The 20,754-nt window shown below is 41.8% G+C and overlaps 2 protein-coding genes and 1 long non-coding RNA gene across 7 annotated transcripts; all 3 read right to left on the reverse strand.

Annotated features, from left to right (window-relative positions):
• Nucleotides 1-5,044, reverse strand: LOC123957983. Of its 2 annotated transcripts, none has more exons than XR_006821957.1 (3): nucleotides 4,930-5,044; nucleotides 486-642; nucleotides 1-71 (listed from the first exon to the last, which is right to left on the reverse strand). It is a non-coding gene; the product is annotated as an uncharacterized LOC123957983 (long non-coding RNA). The 2 variants fall into 2 exon arrangements; XR_006821956.1 differs by lacking the exon at nucleotides 4,930-5,044 and adding an exon at nucleotides 3,858-3,976.
• Nucleotides 5,045-9,034: 3,990 nt separating this feature from the next.
• On the reverse strand, nucleotides 9,035-12,572 carry LOC123957711 (zinc finger protein 408-like). Its single transcript, XM_046030705.1, has 4 exons — nucleotides 11,500-12,572; nucleotides 11,146-11,267; nucleotides 10,864-10,981; nucleotides 9,035-10,695 (listed from the first exon to the last, which is right to left on the reverse strand). The coding sequence occupies exons 1-4, from the start codon at nucleotides 11,918-11,920 to the stop codon at nucleotides 9,716-9,718; spliced, it is 1,641 nt and encodes a 546-aa protein (XP_045886661.1). The 5' UTR covers nucleotides 11,921-12,572; the 3' UTR covers nucleotides 9,035-9,715.
• A 983-nt stretch (nucleotides 12,573-13,555) lies between these two features.
• LOC123957709 (zinc finger protein 260-like) lies at nucleotides 13,556-19,819 on the reverse strand. Of its 4 annotated transcripts, none has more exons than XM_046030703.1 (6): nucleotides 19,565-19,819; nucleotides 18,924-18,932; nucleotides 18,604-18,890; nucleotides 17,834-17,961; nucleotides 17,485-17,545; nucleotides 13,556-14,972 (listed from the first exon to the last, which is right to left on the reverse strand). In XM_046030703.1, the coding sequence occupies exons 3-6, from the start codon at nucleotides 18,839-18,841 to the stop codon at nucleotides 13,702-13,704; spliced, it is 1,698 nt and encodes a 565-aa protein (XP_045886659.1). In that variant the 5' UTR covers nucleotides 18,842-18,890; nucleotides 18,924-18,932; nucleotides 19,565-19,819; the 3' UTR covers nucleotides 13,556-13,701. The 4 variants fall into 4 exon arrangements, with proteins under 4 accessions (XP_045886659.1, XP_045886660.1, XP_045886657.1 ...); XM_046030704.1 differs by having other exon boundaries at nucleotides 18,643-18,890; nucleotides 19,565-19,818; XM_046030701.1 differs by having other exon boundaries at nucleotides 18,517-18,890; nucleotides 19,565-19,818.
• Nucleotides 19,820-20,754: the final 935 nt, after the last annotated feature.

Raw genomic sequence — 20,754 nt, forward strand, 5'->3', positions numbered from 1 at the left:
GGGCCGGTCCCGAAGGAGGGATGGGTGCGTGTAGGAGTCCACACAACTGCTTCTCAGAGCTTGATGCAAACCTGCAGGAGGGGGATTATTTGAAAACAGTTCAAAAACTACCAGGGGTGAGCTTGATTTGTGCCTCACAAGAGCACACATCAGTCGTGAGGCAAGAAAAATCCACCGCACCATGTGTCCACCCTGCAGCTGTCCAGGTGTGGCCAGACCAATTGTACTCTCTCACTAGCACACAACATTCATAGCACTATGCTCCCAGAAAGAGCTAAATCCTGACTTGTTAATGGATGCTACAAGAGAAGCGAGGAGATGAAGAGGAGGAGGAGGAGGGCGAGGAGAGTGGGGGGAGGGGAGAGAGGGATGAGCAGAGCCCCTGGTCGGTGTATCTGCAGTGCTGCTGCTTCTGCAGTGAACTCTCACACACATGGACACACACACACACACACACATATGCAGTGAGACAAACACACACTCACCTACACACTTGGCAGCTTGTGGGTCAGGTACTCCTCAATAGATCCTCCATGAATAACATCTCTCTCCTCCTCAGCGGGAAACTGTCTCTGCTTTCTCAGCTGTTTCAGTATGAGGAGGAAAACTCTACTGACCCTGTGTTCTGCTGCAGTCTGCGCTCTGGCGTATGTATGAAAAGCAGAGTGAGAGGGAGAGAGAGGGGGAGGGAGAGAGTGAGAGAGAGAGAGAGAAGATCGGTCCTGCTGCGCTGGTACGTATGTGATGCATCAGAGCAGGCCCTGCCCACTCCCAGAGCAGCCAATCATCACAAAGCTGAGATCTGCCTGACCACTGACTGCTGGTGATTAAATATGATAAAGAAACAGAGAGGAATAGAGAAGTGGGTGGCAGAGCGGGGATGGCTGAGTGTCTTATAAGGCAGTGACTAATGAGAGAGAGGGTGAGAGTAGGATGAGAGCTGAATGTGAACCACAGTACAGTGACTACTAGAGGATTCACCTGGAGACATAATCCAATTAGCACAGAGACAACTTACACACCACTGACACACACACACAGATTTTAATACCCAGCAGAATCTCTTCTACGCAAGTCAGCATAGAAGGTAGGGCTCAGCGATAATTAAATAACTTTATATCAACTTGGAGCAGTATCATATTATGATTTGATCTTATCAAGTGAACGTTCTACAGATTTCTTTTCACCTTTTTGGAATTTGGGAAATATACTCATTCGCTCATTTGTTGCTGAGAGTTCGATGAGAAGATCGATAGTACCACTCTCAAATCTGTCTGTTATGAATATGAAGCTTCCACCTGAGGTCTGTCAGCTTAGCTTAGCATAAAGACTGAAACAGCTAGCCTGTGTGAAAAAACCCAAAGTCCAACCCAAAGGGAGTTCCCATCTCCCACAGAAAACTCTGCTCTGAACTGCCTGAAAACAGCTCGTTTGTAGTCCAGTCGTTTCCCTTTCATCCCTGTGACGTCACAGGGATGAAAGCAAAAGGCGCGTCATATTACACTCTCCAGGTGGCTAGTCCGACACGCCCTCACCGGTGGGAAAACACTGAGCTGCAGCACACACCTCTCCTCTCCCTTCCAAACACTAGCTACCCTCCAGGCAGTCAATGGACATAAAGATGTTACTGTGATGTAGAGACAGAGCTCAGTTAAAACTTTATGGATGAAAGATACATTTGTTACAGATTAATTACTCACCACTCTGAAAATATTGCTCCAGTCCATGTTGCTAAGCTGGTAAGGGGGTATACAGCTGAACCGAAACGTGTTTACCGTGTTTACCTTCTCTGCTTCTGATTGGCTAGTAGTCCTTAACTAGGAAGTGCGCATGTGCAGATCATGTCGAGGAAAGATGTATCACTCCATAGCTAAAACGAAGCCTTCACACACAAGGTGAAAAGAGGAGCTGCAGCAATATGATTATGACAAAAATATGGTGTTTTTGGAAAATTAAATCACGTAAACCTGTTCTGGTACAACCCCTAAATAAGATTCTAAAACTGAAAATGAGCATTAAACCACCTCTTCAATCCAAACAAAAACCAAAGCGTATAAACAACAAGTTGTGATTTTCTGGGGGATTGTGCGGCAGAGTCTTGTCACAGAGAGGCGCAGAGGCACATAGCCACAAGTTTTTGTACAGATTAAACAAACAAGATGTGTTACTACGGAGCCAGGCTAGCTATTTCTCTGTTTGCAATCTTTGTACTAAGCTAAGATAACACATGTTCAGCTATGGTTTCAGAAGTTTGAATCTGTAAAATTTGCTTATGACCTAAACAATGAATCAATGCTGATTAATTTTCAGTCTAGTTGTCGTATCCATACTCTAAATAAGTATCAGCAGTACACTTACCCACCCCTAATTTGCACATCAGTTTGATTGTTATGTGATCTTGAATTCATTAGCCATTTTGCGATATACAGTACATCGATATCAGATATACAGTATATCAACATCAGAAAATGAACATAATTTACTTATATTTTACTAATATGAAGATAAATATTCATGCCCAGCCTTACTAGCAGGAACCAGAAATGACCACTGACTGCAAGATAAATACTTAAATTCACACACTAACACACACACAGAGGCTTCAGTCAGTGTGGCAGCAGAGAGTGAGGGGCTGCCAGGGACAGTTGGTGCCATCCCTGATGCTGGCTGTCGGCCACCAGGCTTTAACACCCCCCACCCACAGCAAGGAACAAGAAGAGCTGTTTATCTGATTTACTCCAAGACTGCCCACATCGCCCTCCCCCACCCACTACTTACCAATGATGGGCAAAGCTCCACACAGCACTGCCATATCTGCCCTTCTAACTGCCCCCCACCAGCCTAACATCCACCACAAAGCTCCCCCTAAGCCCACCCACTGTTTCCCATATACAGCTACTGTTCTACCTGCGAGTCTCCACCTATTTACCCCAACCATATGCCACCAAAATACCCCTCTGGTTAAATCCATAAGCTTTGGTGTTTAGCTCTTTCAGAAGGTCCCGTCTGTCTAAGATCTGACCCTTTGCCAAAACCAGAGAGCAGAGAGGGAGAGGTGTGACATACTACAAATGTTTTTATAGTTTTCAGTATTTTTTGACACACTTTTAGTGTGTCAAAAAAAGTGTAGTCGATTAGTAATAACTATGCAGGCCGGCTAAAGCTATGTTATGTTGCTGCATACAGTTTATAAAGTTGTACTTTGTTCAATCTGTGGTTCACTCAAATAAGAAGGGAGGTTTGTAATGGTGAAGAGGTTAGTCGATAATCAACTAATTCATCATGAATTTATTTATGTAATCGATTACGCCTTTATCAAGCACTAATGCCAAACATAAACTGGTTCCCCCTTTTTTGGCATTTTTCTGACACTTTTGGACTAAAATTCATTGAACAAAAAGGATAGATTAATCAGTTACAAAAACCATCTGAAGCTGTAGGCCTAGACCTTGGGTTTTCACTTAAGACACTTCAATAAAGGTAGGCATTCTTACTTAGCATTTAGCCACAAATGTTACCACAGTGGGAAATATTTGAATATTTGACCAACAGGGAGCATAAGGTGGCAGTGTGTAACATTAGGATTTTGGTAATACATACAATAACATAAATAACTAATCGGTAAACGTAAAGGTGCATTTATGCCTCTTTTGAAGCAGAAAACTGCAATAAAAAATGAAGTCTCGACTTACACATGCAAAACTGCCCTCCACAACAGTCTGGACATTATTTTAGGCTGATAGCATTGCTATGGCTCACGTGTTAGCTAGCAAACAGTTGCCTAGTATCTTAAACATTCAGCAGAAAGTGTGTGTAGCATAATTATTGATATGACGTTAATTTCAGTATTCATTGACCTTTTGCCTCTGGCTCGTCCTCCACCAACGCATGAGATGACAAATATATGCTTTAGCTTGCTACTAGTGGCTGTCTGCATTTGATGCTAGCAGGTAACCTACAGTTCAGCTTGTCCTTGCCATGCCTGACCCTGGGTCTGTGTGACTGCAATGGTGGTGAATCTTCATGTGGTCTTTTTTATTTAACCAGAAGATTTAAGTCATCATATATATTTTTTTTTTCAATAGTCAGACTTGGAGAAGACAACACTCTTAGTTAAGGAAAGGATCTTCTGTCCTGGTTGCAGGTCTCTTGATTTTCTGCTGAAATTTTTGTGAGAAAACATTGCTCAAAATTAAGTGAAAAGTGATTTACAGCTGTAAATATCAAATATCTCTGACCTATAACATACCAAAAGGATTGTGCAAAAGATTTCTCTATGACTGTTCTCATATCTCATCTGTATCTCATAACTTAAGACATTAAATATTTATCTGTGCAAAGGAGGAACAGATTCGCAGACATAGTTTTTATTATTTGGAAGCTTTGAATATGTCATCAAATCAACAGACAGAACACACTCAAAAGTAAAAACAAAACCGCTTTACTAATAAATAAGCGGATTTTAAAATTCCATTAAAAAGAGACCTTTGCTAATAGCGATAAACTAAAGTAAGTCATCTCAAGCGGGTATCAAAAAGCCATACGTCAAACCACATTCATCGTGTTTCTAGAAATTACACAGGAGGTACCCATGTTTTCCCTTGTGCAAGTTTTTCCTCAGTGTATGGCATCACTTCTTCAATTCATCTTTGGAAACAAGGTGAAATTGTTGTCTTCCAGTCTTTGACAATTAACATGTTTTAGTTCCATCATCAAAGCTGATTCTGTATGAGAGGGAAGTGACAAAGTGTACTCAGACTACGATAATAACTAATCACTATAATATGGCTTTGTGAAACATGTTTTTTTTTTAAACTACATTGGTCAAAATATTAAACCAAAATAAATATAACATTGGACATCTCTTTCTCTTAGCAGTGTGTAAGAGAAATACAATCTCAGTTTCTGATACAGACAAATGGACTTTACCTTCTGTGGAGGGAGGGAGTGGACTTTGAGACCCAGACACAATTCAGGCCTACAGCCTGTCAACATGATAACCATCAGCATCATTCATCAGGAGCACCGATGTGTCCAATCAGACGCGGCAATGCTTGTGAGTGTCTGTCTCTGTTGACCTGCTGCTTCTCTCTCTCTTCCCACCACCCCCACTTCACTGTGCAGACACAGCGTTGCTTAGCAACCCAAGAGCAGCCTATGGAGAACACACACTCATGCGTGCAGACACACACACACACTTGGAAAACCCAGGAACTCTGAAGGAGGAAGATAATGTACTCCCACTCCACCCCTTCGTTGTGCTCTATGACCCCCAAAATGTGAAGAGAAACTGGCAACTCCACTTCCTGGAGGAGATTCAACCCAGTAACCGTGGCCCAGTGACTGCTCCTCACTGACTTTGATACACACACACACACGAAAACATGCACACATAAAGTCTGCTGCATCCAGAACCTTATTTAATATTTTGTGATTGTGACTGATTACCGATGGATTTAAGCCAGCAGCCATGAAATCAGCATTTCCAACAGACAAAGCGCTTTAGAAGATGAAAGTTAAAAGCTGCTGCGTCTCCCCAGTCTAACGCTATTAGCACATTAAGTGAGTGCTTAAATACAGTAAGCAGACTATGTATCAACTCAGTGCCTTGAGCAGGAGACAGCACTGTAATCCCCTAAAGGGGGGTTTCACTACAGTAATGGCAACCCGCATGAAACCACAGCCTCTGGGGAGTGGTGGGACTGGGTAGATTATGAGCTGCCTTGGGGCGACTCTAAACCCCTTATAGCCCCAGCACACACACACAGAAAGATGCTGGTAAGTGTACACGTGTAAATACAACCATAACATGCATCCATATATACACATACACTGAACAAAATTATAAATGCAACACTTTTGTTTTTGCCCCCATTCATCATGAACTGAACTCAAAGATCTAAGACTTTCTCTATGTACACAAAAGGCCTATTTCTCTAAAATATTGTTCACAAATCTGTTGAAATCACTTCTCCTTTGCCGAGATAATCCATTCACCTCACAGGTGAGGCATATCAAGATGCTGATCAGACAGCATGGGTATTGCACAGGTGTGCCTTAGGCTGACCACAATACAAGGCCACTTGAAAATGTGCAGTTCCATCACACAGCACAATGCCACAGATGTTGCAAGTTTTGAGGGAGCGTGCAATTGGCATGCTGACTGCAGGAATGTCCACCAGAGCGGTTGCCTGTGAATTGAATGTTCATTTCTCTAACATAAGCCGTCTCCAAAGGCGTTTCAGAGAGTTTGGCAGTACATCCAATCGGCCTCACAATCGCAGACCACATGTAACCACACCAGCCCAGGACCTCCACATCCAGCATCTTCACATCCAAGATTGTCTGAGACCAGCCACCCAGACAGCTGCTGGAACAATCGGTTTGCATAACCAAAGAATTTCTGCACAAACTGTCAGGAACTGTCTCAGGGAAGCTCATCTGCATGCTCGTCATCCTCATCGGGGTCTCGACCTGACTGCCGGTCGTCATCATAACTGACTTGAGTGGGCAAATGCTCACATTCGATGGCGTCTGGCACTTTGGAAAGGTGTTCTCTTCATGGATGAATCCTGATTTTCACTGTACAGGACATATGGCAGACAGCGACACCAGATACTGACTGGTTTCTGGACCCCCCCAGACTCGCCCAATACAGTGAAACTGCACATTTTCGAGTGGCCTTTTATTGTGGCCAGCCTAAGGCACACCTGTGCAATACCCATGCTGTCTGATCAGCATCTTGATATGCCACACCTGTGAGGTGGATAGATCATCTCTGCAAAGTGCACACCAACACATATTTTGACAGATACGTGATCAATATTTGAGAAAAATAAGCCTTTTGTGTACATAGAGAAAGTCTCAGTTCAGCTCATTATGAATGGTGGCAAAAACAAGTGTTGGGTTTATAATTTTGTTCAGTGTACATACACACATCGAAGCATGCTTGAAAATGGAAAGCATAAAGAAAGAGAAAGATGTACACACAGACAAATAAACACAAACAATATCAGGGAATATAATTTGACTTGTTCCTTACATGCTCATACATCTCCTGCTGAGTATTTTTTTTACATGTTTGGGGAGGAAGCTGCATAAAACTGGGTGTCAGGGGTATAATTCTACTCCTGGAGGATTATGGGATGGTGATGGAATGACTCTCTGGGCCGAGGGCAAAGCTATGGCAGGAGGAGGAGTGTTTTTTTTTCTGCCAAATTAAAGAAGCAGCCTCAGGGGCAACAGAAATAAACTGAAACATGGTGACATAAACGGTAAAGAGCACAATATAGCCTGATCTCTTCTGGAAAAAAGAACTATAACACAGCGACCTGTCGATAAACACTTCCTAGGACATATTATTGCATGCAGACTGTGAGAACAAACAGAAAGGTCTCATTCAAACCACATCAGATCACTGGAGGAATGGCCTATGGACCCATTAGTCTTCGGTCAAATTATTTTGTCTGGTTTTACCCAGTGCCGTAGGGCAAAATTGATAAAATAACTACTTTTAACATACCCTTACAATGCATTTATCACATAAATTCAAAACACCCATAGTGTATCCACCCTGGTCAACTGTTCATTTGGTGACGCTCCCCTCTGGGGCAAAGCAGCTTAGAGCAGAAAGGAGATTACACATAACCAAATATACAAACAGAAACACTGCAAACCCTGTGTAACCCTTGCCTATGAATCCACAGACACATACACAACTATTTTGAGACCCAAATCTGTATATAAAATTGTGTTTTTATCTGACCCAACGCTTTCATCCATACATAAATACAGTACTTACACAGTACATTTCCCTAAATGCTCTGTAAGAGCGTACAGCTTTACTTAAAGGAGATTCAGTCCTCTCGCTTCAATAGTAGCTCACTCACACAGTGTCCTAAGCTGAATTATAAATCCATAAATATAAAACTCTGTATGCAAGACATGCATCATTCCTATTAATGTTTGCCTTCCTCTCTGTCATGTATTAGAGCCAACATAGGGTTGGCTTTTGGCTGTGCACTCTTTCATTTTTTTATAACCGAGTATAAAACCCAGAGGGAGACACAGACACAGGTGACCCTTGGGGGAGGGGAGGTCACTGGAGGAGGGCAGCGAATGTAATCTTTCAGTGAGCAAACCAAGGACTCAGCAGCCTGGGGAATACATTGGCACAGCTCAGCCAAGCCTCACTCAGCAGTTGAGACTACGTGAGAAAGGGAGAGTGAGTGAGAGACGTGGACAAATCTCATTAACATTCACACATCCCACTTGCTCTGACATTTTTTTTTAATGTAGGCCTTTGTCTAAGTCATCGGGCACAAAAAGCTACAGCTGCAGCAGTCTGAGTTAATCAAATTGAATGGGTATTTTCCAAAATTAGTCTTATTAGTATACAATTCCCTCTTTGTGTTCCACCATACAGAGCTGCAGTGAAGGGATAGCAACAGAGTTACATTTCATACTAAAAACACTAACTCTGACTAACCCAGGCTGCTGAAGCCTCAAATAAGCCTCACCTGAAATTCTTTTTGCATTTTGTCTCCTATTGCTTAAAATGCAATCACAATTAGGAGGGGATATTTTATGGGCCAATGTGTGGAGAGGAGGAACAACTGCGGTGACTGATGACTCAGCGTACAAGAAGGCTTGTGAAAACAGCCTTGGAAAAAATGTGAGCCTGTCCTGTCCTGAGATCAAAATGTCATGGTTCTGTTAAAGGCGAATGTATGAAACGCAAGGACATTCAGATTTTACCTTATAAGCACATTGCTTGCAGACCATGATCATGAGAGAGATGGCATGATGACACAAGTGCATACATCAGGGGAAAAGATCTGAAAATATAGGGCACATGGTAAAAGGTGCTGAGAACAACACTTTATCAAAAATCTATTAGCAATGCTGTCCAAAGCTATTTCTATAAATCCTTTGTATGTTGACACTGCCCCCTGGTGTCTGCCAAAGAACAGTGCAACAACATAATACTGCACTGTACAAAACATAAATGTTTCTGGCTGAGGAGAACAAATAGTTTATACGCGAGTATATTATTTAATTTCAAAACAGGATGTAAAATAAAAGCACAGTTCTTCTTCAACAACACATTTCCATTTTACAGCACAGTCAAAATAAAGGCTTGAGGAGATGGGCAGTACATAAGCACTATTGTGATGGAAGAGACCTGCTATCCTACCTCTGCATGCCACATGTCTAAATCTAATACCAACTTTCTTTATTGTCTTATAATGAAAATATAGTTCAGTCTGTTCAGTGACATTTCACTGTGAGCAAAGAACATTATTGGACAGGGTCATCCTGGAGAAACATTTGTTTCTTTACAATAGCCAATATTTCTTACGATTTTTTATCTAGTCATTTACAATACAGATAAATAAAAAGCTCTCCCTTTTAGTGTGACCCACAATTCTGACACAGAATTAAATTTAAAAATTAAATTAAGACACTCAAAAATTTACTTTTACCATGTACGTCATTGATTACATATAATAAAATGTTACGGTGGTTCATTTTATGGTTGTCCCACATAAAATTTGACAAAACAAATAAAACAAACACATCAAATCCTTTCAAACGGTTTTTAAGTGTTCCGTTGTAAGTTTATGTGGGACACAATAGGCAATCCTGAAACATGTTCCTAGGGTTTATTTTGCAAGCAAAATGAAAAGTGCAGAACCATATTTTTAAAGTCTTTTCAAATGGGATTAGGTCCCATGTCGGACTCCTGCTGATCATCCATGTAGTAGGGATCTCCTTGATGGACTCTGTGATTGTGCACCCTCAGGTTCCCCCTGTGAGCAAATCTCTTCCCACACTCTGTACAAGCAAAGGGCCTCTTCCCCATGTGAACGTCCCGTTGATGGGCTCTCAAGTTCCCGCTGCGGGCAAAACGTTTACCACACTGAGCGCAACCAAAAGGCCGCTCGCCTGTATGCGTGCGAGTGTGCACAGTAAGCTCAGAAGGAGTGAGAAAACTCTTGTCACAAAACTGACAGGGATGCAGTCTGACTCCTGTGTGGCGTAAAAGATGTCTGCGCTGGTGGGAGGGGTAGGTGAAACACTTGGTACAGTATGGGCAGGTGTAAGGTCGTCCGTTCCCTCCACCAGGAGCTACAGGATGGCTGAGAGTGTTTGTGTGTCGTAGCGTGAGCGACTGTGAATTGGACTGTGGACGGAGAGGGTCTCTGTTGCCAAAAGTTGTGACCCGCCGTGTGTGATTTATGGGGCCTCTCCCACCCCTGTCGTCTCGAGGTCTCCATGGTGATTCACCAGAGGGTGCCTGAGGTTGAAGCTGCCGAGCCCCCCTCTGCCCCACGCCGTGGCCCTGCACTGAGTTCTGATTGGAGTTCTGGTTCTCAGGCTCCTGGTCCAGAAAAGGGAAAGAGCTATCATCATCTTCGTTGCTTGTCTCGTCAGAGCCAAAACCTGGTCGGAAGCAGGGTGTGCCAGTGCTGCTGCTAGCTGGACCAGAACCATCTGCCTGCAGGTTCTCCAGACCAGACACCTCACCTCGGCTGGCATCCAACCCTGGTAACCACTCCCCTGGTTGAGCTAAGCTTGGGTCAGGCCTGGGAGAGCAACGTCCGCTCTGGGAGATGGAGAGAAAAGGGGTAGAGGCTTGATCTTGGAGGGGTCTGTGGTCTGCACCATGACTGCCCTGATCCCAGTGAGACACTGCAGAGAAATTAGGGAGAAAAGGTCAACTGATGCACTTTCATTTCACCACCTATATCAAAACACCCTTACACTCATACACAGGTCATATTGCTCTAGCACTGAAAAGAATAGTCTTTTTATTGACTACAATAATCAATAGTGAGAGAAGAATGAATGACCTCTTACATTTTGCCTTGGCTTGTGTGGCAGACTGTGTATCTATCTGCCTCTGGTCCACAGTAGCAAGACATCTCTCTTGGGCTTGGCCTGCAACAGAAGCCAGGATAGGCCGTGATCCAGCACGCTGAGGAGAAGTAGAACAGGTGTGTAAGATGCAGAAAAGCCAACAGCAAGACATGGTGCAAAAGTCACTTTGTCCTTGGCTATTCAGAAATCACATAGGCTTAATAACTTCAGTTCACTGAGCAGCCAAGTTTTGAATCATGGAAAGACAGGATAGGGTCTGACCTCATGTTTTACAGAAGCTCCATCCTGGCCTGTGACCTCCTCTTTCAGCTCACTGAGGCTCTGACTGAGTCCATCTACTGTGTCTGAATGAGAAGACGACACATCCTTTGCCACATTCAGCCCTGTGGCAGAAAAATGTAGTTGTGTAAGTGTTCTTTAATGCTACAAATGGGATTGGTTTGAGATATAGCTTTGGATACAAGATTATCCTAGACTTTGAACATAATTCCACACTTCAATTATATAAGTATTTCACTTCCACAAGTTGTTTTTTTAACTCATCTGTCATACATTGACAATGACCAAAGTGAGTTGCTGTGAACTCTTGACTTAAGACCAACTGAGCTGTATTACCTGGTCCTGTCAGGGTCTGATGCCTCAAGTTACCATCTCGGTCTCCTGATGGCATCTCCCCTTCCTCGCTTCCTCCACCTTTTGCCTTCTGCCTCCTCTCCACTTTCTCCAGCTTGCCTCGGAGGATAGAGATCTCCTCTGTTTTCTGCGCTAGCTCCGCCTGCTGTTCACACAGGCTGCCCTCAAAGATCTTGGCGATCTCGCAAACAGCAGCTGCCAGCAGCGAGTCCATGACTGTGGCCAGCTGAGCGTGGAAAGCACTCCTCACAGACTCCATTGTCCTTTGTTTCAGTGATGATATTTTAATGTCAACGACTGACTGACACCGCTGTTTTCTTCTGGGGTTGCCCTCCACAGACAGTTGAGGGACGATGTGGTTACTACTGTACACTCCTCTACTGAGGCATCTGTGAACTGCCATGAGATGTTGCCATGCTATCTAACGTTAGCCATCTATCGCGGCGATTTCCTTTCTTAACCCAATCTCCTTGTGGTTAAACAAATACTGATAATCAACCTGTGCGGCGCTTTTAGCGATCTCAGTGAAGATATGCTGTCAATGCTTTATGTTGTAAGCTAACGCTGGTATCATTTAGTGATGACATGCTATGCGGTGTCGTACCGAGAGCCAGTTTGCATAGTCTAAGGACATAAACGTAACCAACGTCTAGCTAGCTGTAAGAAACCTGGTTGTAGACAGAAAATGCATTTGGTGTTAGCTAGTGTAACGTTACATTAGCTAACACATTAACTCTAGCTAAAGTGTAAACAAGGGAGCCAGTGAAGCGTAGCCAGTAACGTTACAAGCCCGTCCTAGCTAGCACTCAAGTTAACTGTGTAAATGAAATGGAAACAACCAAAGACGAAGGACGGCAATTACTCTTGATTGTCGGCGGCCAAATATCTTCGATGGCTAACATTAAATCCACGAAAACACTCGTATCACATTCAAAGATGAGGAGACTCGTCGTCCAGCTAGGTTAGCAGGTATCTGCGATGTGATAGTTGTTGCACGTCTCGCGATAACACGGCGGAGGAGTCGGACACTGCAGATCAGCAGCCATGTACTGCAGAAAAAACAACAAAACCATCAAAGATTCAAAATACATGTGTAATGTTGTATAGATAAACATTCAGATCCATCTCTTCTAAACAGTCTTCAATAAAGAGGTGGTACAACAACTTTACACACATTACTCCAATATGCAAGACAAGGTGCACAATGTGAACTTTTTATTGGAGTAATGTTGACAAGCTAAAAACACAACACTTATATTAAAATGACAAAAAAAACAACAAATAACAGTGGGCTTGTAACACTACATCTTCCTCTTTTAATACATGTCCTTGTGAAATAATACAACCATTACAAATAAAACACTTGACATAATACAATGACATAATATGCTCACTTCTCCGGTTTGTTTCAGAACTCAAGCATCAAATGAAAATTCAACTGAACATTGAACGTAAAAAGTCCTCAACAATGGAACGTTTTCAGATATCTGTCAAGTAGCAGGAGATATTTTACAGGATCAAATTTTGTCCAGTAACTACAGTCAACATCACAAAGCTGGGTCTGACTCCAAAACAAAGCACATCACCAAACACTCTGGGGTGATCTGAAAGCCTATTTGAGTGATGCAGTTTCTCCAATTCTGCTAAAACATCATTCCAAAAAACACAAGCTCTGATTTTTAGTAAATACAACCAGGTAGGGGGATCTGGCGATTTACTGTATACCGTGAGACAACAGAATTTTATGTAGCGATTGTTATACAGCTTCCACCAAGGTAGTATTAAGACCTTTGTGGCGAATACTATAGTCAAAGAGCAGGTCTGCTTTAAGGTAATATTGAATTTACATTACTTATACTTTCAATAAAGTACACATTTTTAATTTGGTATCCCAATTATATCTTGCTGACTTGTCATTTTCAGAATCCCTCAGTCACCTGATTTGTTATTACTGGTTTTACAGTACTGTTTCCATATTTGAAGGAAATGTGGATTACGGATATAGTCATAAAATCAATATATAAATCACATCTCAAAAAAAAAAAAAAAAAACCCAACAGAGCAGCTTAACTTAAGCCATCAAAACATGTTATATGTAGGGGAATCTTCACCATCAACCAGCATTAATGACAACATCCAGTGTTTCAATGTCCACAGAAAGGTGATGCTAGCTGTATACTGGGCTTACTTATGACAACGCTCCATATGGTTCCTGAGGCGTCCTGCAACCACGAAGCCTCTTCCACAAAACTTGCAGAAAATAGACCAGTCCTTGTGATATTTAGACACATGCTTATTATACCTTGTTTGTGAGAAGAAGTTCTTCTCACACTTCTCACACTGGATCAGAGGATTACAGCCCCCTTTTTTGTGCACGCTAAGCTGCCAGTTAGAATGAAACTTTGCGGGACACCGGTCACATTTGATGGGCCTCTCTCCTGTGTGGGTGCGAAAGTGTTCAGTCAGCATGTACTTGTTTCTCACAATCTTTGGACACAACAGGCAGCTAAAGCCATTAGAGCAGCGTGTGCCCATCGTTTGCCACTGTCGACTTGGCTTTTTGTCTGGGTTGTGTTCACTCTGAACATCGATTGCTTGACGCGTGTCTTTGCTAGAAGAAATCAAATCCTCTTGATCATCTTCAATCTCCTCTAAAGGCTCAGTCCACGCAAGTCCTCCGTTAGTCTCACTGGAACTCTTGTCTTGGTGCATTCTCGTTAAGTGTACTTTGAGTGACTGATTAACACGGAATTTCTTTGGGCACAAGTCGCAAGGAAATGGTTTTTCCCCAGTATGAACACGCATGTGGTCTCTGCACTTGCAAATTGAATTAAACTTCTTGTTGCAGTGTACGCAGGAGTGCTTTTTGGTGTAGCCATCTTTCTGAACAGATGATTGACTGTGGTTGCTAGAGGAAGGCGTGCTGTCCTCCTTAATCACTTGTTTTTTGCTTGGCGAGGTCGATTCTTCTGAGGACTGAGGTTTTAGAGGGTCAGCGGACTGTGCTATTTTTGTCAACAATTTCTTGAGTTTTCCACAATATGGTTTGTGATTCTTAAGAGCACTTGGAAAAGGGAACTCTTTTTTGCAACCTCGACACCTCTTGTGTGATCGTACGTGCACACTTCGGCCAAACTCTGTGTCAAATACCTTCTCACAAAACTTGCAGGAGTACCTTTTTTTATGGTTACTTTTCACCGTTTCCCGTTCTGCAGACTTGGACTCAGCTACTGCGATATTTCTTTGATCTCCTTTGCTCTTCAGTGTATTTTGTTGTGCTTTTCTTAAATGCCTCCCTCTTCCTTTGAGACCTTCAGATCTGTCAGTATATTCCTGTTTGATGTCCAGGAGCAGTTTTTTCATGTCGTTTCTTATTACGGTTTTTGTTGGTCCTCGGTCACATTTGGCTAAGCTTCTGTCCTGAGTGTGTTTGTGCCCCTGGTTTAATGAGGAACCTGTGGGGAAAAAAACATTGCAAAAAGTATTATTAATGGAAAGTTATTAATATTACAGTGAAGGAATATTTCCTTCATTAAGATCATTTGCCGAGAGCCTGTGACTCTCCAAAACAGTAGGTCAGACTCCGTCTCTCCTGTCTGACTTGATTGACTAAACTAATACCAACGAGATTCTCTTTATTTTGTTTTATTACAGACAGGCTGACTGGTTCTCTTTAGAAAGCGTTGCATGTGACTCGAATGACACAACATGACTTAGGTTAACTTAGGAAAGTGTAGTGTGTTGTTTTGAACCAATATCCAATAGAATCTTCACACCTGTATAAAGGGGTGAGCAATGACTTTGTACACAGTTTGGACACTTGGTCCGCCATCTTCAAGGCTGTCCTAAAGCTCTTATTTGTGCTCCAGGGAGGTATGGATCTCTGAAGAGCCATGAGCAAGGACACACGAGAGTAGCCTTGACAGACGTATTTTACTTGCCGCCCCCTGGATATCAGTTATTAACTGGGCACTGCAGCTGATCAGACTTACCTGATGCAACACAACATCAATGGAGATTCATACTGGAGTGAAGACACATAACAGATAAAACCTAAGTGTATCACTTGCATGTTTTATTTGATTTGTTTTCTGATTCCCCATTTAGTTAGAAATCTGTGTTCATCGAAGGTCTGAATAACAAAAGGACCACAAACAACTCTCTTCATTTATTAGAAAGATTTGTGTTTTCATGATGTTATTTCCCCCCCATTATCTTTTATTATAGATACAACTCAAGTTAGTGTCGGTGAGTCTGTCAGCTTTTTAACATCATTTATCGTCATTTCCAGTCAGTCAAGTGAACCTGATAATTCCTGAGCGTTAGGTTTGATTTGAGTTTTTTTGTCCCTGAAACATTTAGAATAATAATTTATTAGGTGATGCAAGGCCAGCTACATAAACTAAACAAAAGATAATAGTGGGATGACAATAATAATACAGGCTTGTCATCAACGTTTAGCTATGTTAACGTGCAAATACAAAAGTTATCAGGGAAGACACTGATTACCGCTGCAGACCGATGAATCGTATTTTCATTGCCACTGATCTGAACAGGCGGAATAAACAACGCATAAGACTGCCTGAAACGCGATATAGAAGAAAATTAATTGTATTTAGGGATAGGCAATGAAACGCAATATTAAATAGGCCTCAGGGCTTAAGTATTATTAGTATTTGTTAACAGGCTGAAGTCTCTTCCCTGCTCTACTCTAAGTATGTGCAATGAAACCTTTGGAAGTAAAAAAAAACAAACAAACAAAAAAAAAAACAATACACCTCTTAACAAACACAAACATGTAGGAAGTGATATTTTAATCTGCCGCTGTGTTTTAGCGAGCAAGCTTGGCTATTAGTGAATTGCTACAAAGAAGCGCAAACAATAGTCGACTGTCTGTAGCCTAAAAGTTTAGCTTAGTTTGCCATGGACATTAAAATTTGGCACATTGTTGGTAACTTATCTGCAGGCTGAGACAAACCAGCCGCTCCTACCAGCAGTAACTTTATCTGCAGGCAGTGAATAACAGCAGCAGCAGGGAGGACAACAGGGAGGACTGATACGGACTGATAATGTCACTCAGTATTTTGATGTCAGGAATATGGTTTAGTTGATTGACACTTTAGATTTTTTCCCAGTGAGATATTATTGAGTTTATATAGTGACTTGTAAACTTTACTGTTGCTGCTCTAGAAATAACTTCAGTTGTATTTTAAATATTACATTATACTCTTGTTCTGAAATTAAAGACAACCAGGCAGCTAATATGCAGACGTCAATATTTGTTTATTTATCACAAGTCATATCATCATCACAATACAGAACAATGTTATCACACATCGCAGATTTTCCTCATATCGTGCCGGCTTACTTGCCGTGTCAGCAAGGCAATCTTCGGCCCAAATCTGACCTCTAGAGCATTTACCTTTTAATCCTCCCACAATATATGCAGGCAAGTATGTGAACAACCCTGCAGCTGATTGTCTGTGATTCCACGCATTGGTAAAAAGGATTGTATATCACACAACCTGTACTCTGGATAATCTATAAATCACCCTGAGCAGTTTTGACTACAACAAAATTCTAGTGAGGAATAGTCCCTATAAAAACTTTGTGTTCTGTGGACTATCCAGAGTAATGGAGACACTTTCTGGAAAAATGATGCTCCTGAATTTTTCAAACCTGACTGACAGCTGTGAGCACCACAAACAAAATTCTTCTCCATTGAGGGTGGACGCAGTAATCTCAGCGATAGACATCTTAAAACCTGGGCGACTAAAACCAAGCAACCAAACTATCTAACTAACAATCTGTGTAATTTTGGTGAACCAACCCTTTGAATTGTGGATAACAGTACAGTTATTATTCACAAAGTGAGCCTTGGAAATCACTAAATAGCCACGTGAATATGAGTGAATATAAACGTGGATGTGAGAAAGCAAAAGATAATTAATTAAAAATGAAACTCACCTCTCTTCGATCTCCTGCAACCCTTTGCTCGCTGGTGGGAGTCAATGTCACGGTTAACCACCTAAAATACAGATGTTATTAGCTATATTTCCAATGATTAACAATGCAAAGTATAAAGAAAACACATACGTGCAGAACTGGGTCTGCATAAGTAGCAATTAATGAGATGAATTCCCCTTTTTTTTCCCAGCTTATTATGAAAGAGGCAGTCTATACAGAGCAAATAAGTGCTTTAGCCTTTTTTGTGACTTTTTTTAACCGGAGGCTCTACCCATCACTTTTTCGATTTATGATGCTAACTTGTACAGTGATGCCACCACATCCTGATATCCCCCCTTCTGTTACACACCTCCTGCTTGATGTTCGGAATGTGCCACAGAGCAATAGACAGCGGGCGCAGTCTTATGCTGGGACACACACCCTCCTCTTGCTTGTTCACGGTCTCGGAGCCCAGGGGAGCACACCAGTCATCGGGTACTGTACACACAAAGACATGATGAAGCTGTATGTGTAAGCTATATAATGCACTCGTTCGTATTGCTGCAATGATGTAGTAAGATATTTACATGCATGCAGGTAAAAAGGCTCTCTCTCTGCTACCCCCATGTGAACTTGTGATATACTGGTTACTGTACTTATTATTATATTTAATGCCTTGGAAATTTTCTTGAAGGTTTAGGACAGTTGTATTTAACTTAAAATTAAATTACTTGATTGAACACATTCTGAAAACATCTGACAACACCAGGTATGCTTCAATGTGTCCTAGTAAAGGGTGAGAGTACTTGTCAGATCAGTTCTTTTGTGTATTATGTGTATTTGTACTTAATCCTCTTGTAGAGACCGGTTTTCACTTTTGGGGTGAATACTAAAATGGTCTTGAACACACAGTCAAGTCAGTTAATAAACAGAGTTCTCTCTATACTGGTAGCTCTCTAAAAAAAATACTGACTATATTTAAATCAGAAAACATATTTCACAGTACAAATCAGCATATTTTGTTAAATTATTCTCCTCATTTAAAGATTATACCTTCAAAGTCAATCTCAGGAACATCAGAAGTTTGTCCAATGGCGTTCAGAACATCTTCAGGATCTCTATGCATTTCATTAATCTTACTTATATTCATCTCTGCTCCTCTGTCACCTCCACACTCACTGCCTCTCAGCTTGATCTCTGCGGTCTGCAACTTTATTTTTAGCTGAACAATCTCTTCTCCCTTCTGCGCCAGCGCCATTTGATGGTCATGTAGACTGTTCTCAAAGATCTTCATTATTTCAGACATTGTTCTCCTCAGGACTGAGTCCATGGTTGTAGTCAGCTGGGCCTGGAATTCTCTGGTCAGATAGTCAGACATCTTTGAAGATGGCTGGCAACAGATGTCCTCGATCAGAAAGTTGTGTAATGGTGTACCGGTGCTGCACTTTTCAATCAGCAATCGCTTAACCCTTAAAAGAGAGATAAGAGATCAGGTTAGGTCAACACCAATACAGCATCCTCAAGGGCTGCTAGGTATTCTTTATATGGTCACTTTAGCTGGGTGTATGTTTGATGAAACAGGGCTTTAAATCCCAGTCAGCTGGGCGAGGGATGACTGACTGGTAGAGTTGGGATTGTTTAAAGCACAGTACTGTGTAAACATGTGATGTTTTGAGTAACCAGCAGGCACAATGGGCAATCATTCAGTTACAACATATAAGTCGCCGTCACATTGTTTGGATATAACATTAAGCAATAGCATGCCAGCACTAGGGAGGACCATCAGAAATAAACATTACGGTGTGTTACGTTAAAATGTAAAAACAATTAAACAGATGATTAACCTCTCATGTTCTTATCACGTTTCTCGCTGAACCATCGTCTGCTAATGATAATTAGGTTAATGACTACAGTTGGCTTTCGACGAATAACGTTACGACACAAATTTGGATCCAGCATGTCGTTTCTTTAAACATCAAGAAGCGTTGTAGGTCCGTGTTGTAATGACAAAGACTGCAAATGTACGTTAGAAACTAACAAACATTCAAGCAACGTTAACGTTACACATGGCGGGCAGATGTGATGTATGCTAAATACTGACCGTTAGGCACAAGGAGAACTCCTCCTACACTTTGATGATCAACGGTCTGAACCTTTGTCTGGGCCACAGAAACTTTACCACATGAACAGTAAACCGGCTTATCCTCATCTGACATCTGAATATTAAACCAGCTGCATTTGTTTCGTGTTACTTATCCAGCGTATACAATCACACGATAGTATGTCTCCGCCATTTTTACCCAACACTTCGAGAGGCCGTCAGCCCGAGAGGCGTTTTTTCCCACCAGTTTTGCGAATGAATGCTTTGCACCGTTTTGCGGCAAGTCCCGCCCTATTGTGCTGTGAATGGAACAGTGCTCAATGCGTCCTTGTGATTGGATGCTTGCACTACCGGTTTTCCAGTCGAATATTTTTCAGATCCCGCTTTTTTTATCATCTTTATTGCAAAAAGGGGGTTAGAGCCCGCTAAAAACACCAGGGCAACGCTGTTGACACTACTGAAGTTGACGATAATGAAAAATTAATCATAATAAAATATAATTATATTTTAAACCGTAACTTTCATACTGGCATCCAATGACAGCACAGCAGGCGGAACGACTAATAGCCAATCACAGCACAGCTGGGCGGGACTTGCCGCAAAACTGGTGGGGGGAAAAAAATAACGCCCCAGGGAGGGAGGGAAATGATACGTCATTATACGTCATCTTTCGCAAGAAACTCCTGTTGCTGCATCACTTAACATAAAAAAACAAACAAAAAAACTATAAAGATAAAAAAATAAAAATGGTTGAAATAGGTAGATTTTTTCTTCCATTCAGGCGCTACTAAATATGCTACTGGTGCTCCAGTCCCAGCCAGGCAGTTACCATAGCAGCTAGTCTGTAATCAAACAACATGAATGTATTGGATCCACCACAGTTCTTTTTGCTAAACACAACAAAAACATACATTTGAGCTGAGCAGGATTACAACAAACTGTTTGCATAACAAATGTGCTTTCTGTATTAATGCATATTGTCTGCTATATAGCAGAAGGGAGTTATATTGTGACAAAATAAATCTACCTACCTACCTACCTTCAAGCAGGTTAACAAACATCTCCCCTTCAGACTGGAAGCTGAGCAGGAAGTCTTTTACTTCAATTTATAGAAAATAACGAGCAGCTGTATTTTATTCCAGCCGACCTGTCCAGCTGAGAGAAAAGAGGTGTTGAACATCCATGGGGTA

This window comes from Micropterus dolomieu, linkage group LG19 (genome assembly GCF_021292245.1).
Source record: "Micropterus dolomieu isolate WLL.071019.BEF.003 ecotype Adirondacks linkage group LG19, ASM2129224v1, whole genome shotgun sequence".
NCBI lineage: Eukaryota > Metazoa > Chordata > Actinopteri > Centrarchiformes > Centrarchidae > Micropterus > Micropterus dolomieu.

Excerpts from the sequence above, each read along its gene's own strand:
- LOC123957709 (XM_046030701.1), bottom strand. The coding sequence starts at position 18,841 with ATGTCTGACTATCTGACCAGAGAATTCCAGGCCCAGCTGACTACAACC. Across the intron at positions 17,962-18,516 it reads TCCTGAGATTGACTTTGAAG|TACCCGATGACTGGTGTGCT; the intron begins GTATAATCTTTA and ends TTGTGTGTACAG. Across the intron at positions 14,973-17,484 it reads TTGCAGGAGATCGAAGAGAG|GTTCCTCATTAAACCAGGGG; the intron begins GTGAGTTTCATT and ends TTTTCCCCACAG.
- LOC123957711 (XM_046030705.1), bottom strand. The coding sequence starts at position 11,920 with ATGGCAGTTCACAGATGCCTCAGTAGAGGAGTGTACAGTAGTAACCAC. Across the intron at positions 10,982-11,145 it reads GAGCTTCTGTAAAACATGAG|CGTGCTGGATCACGGCCTAT; the intron begins GTCAGACCCTAT and ends ACTTCTCCTCAG. Across the intron at positions 10,696-10,863 it reads CACACAAGCCAAGGCAAAAT|TGTCTCACTGGGATCAGGGC; the intron begins GTAAGAGGTCAT and ends ATTTCTCTGCAG.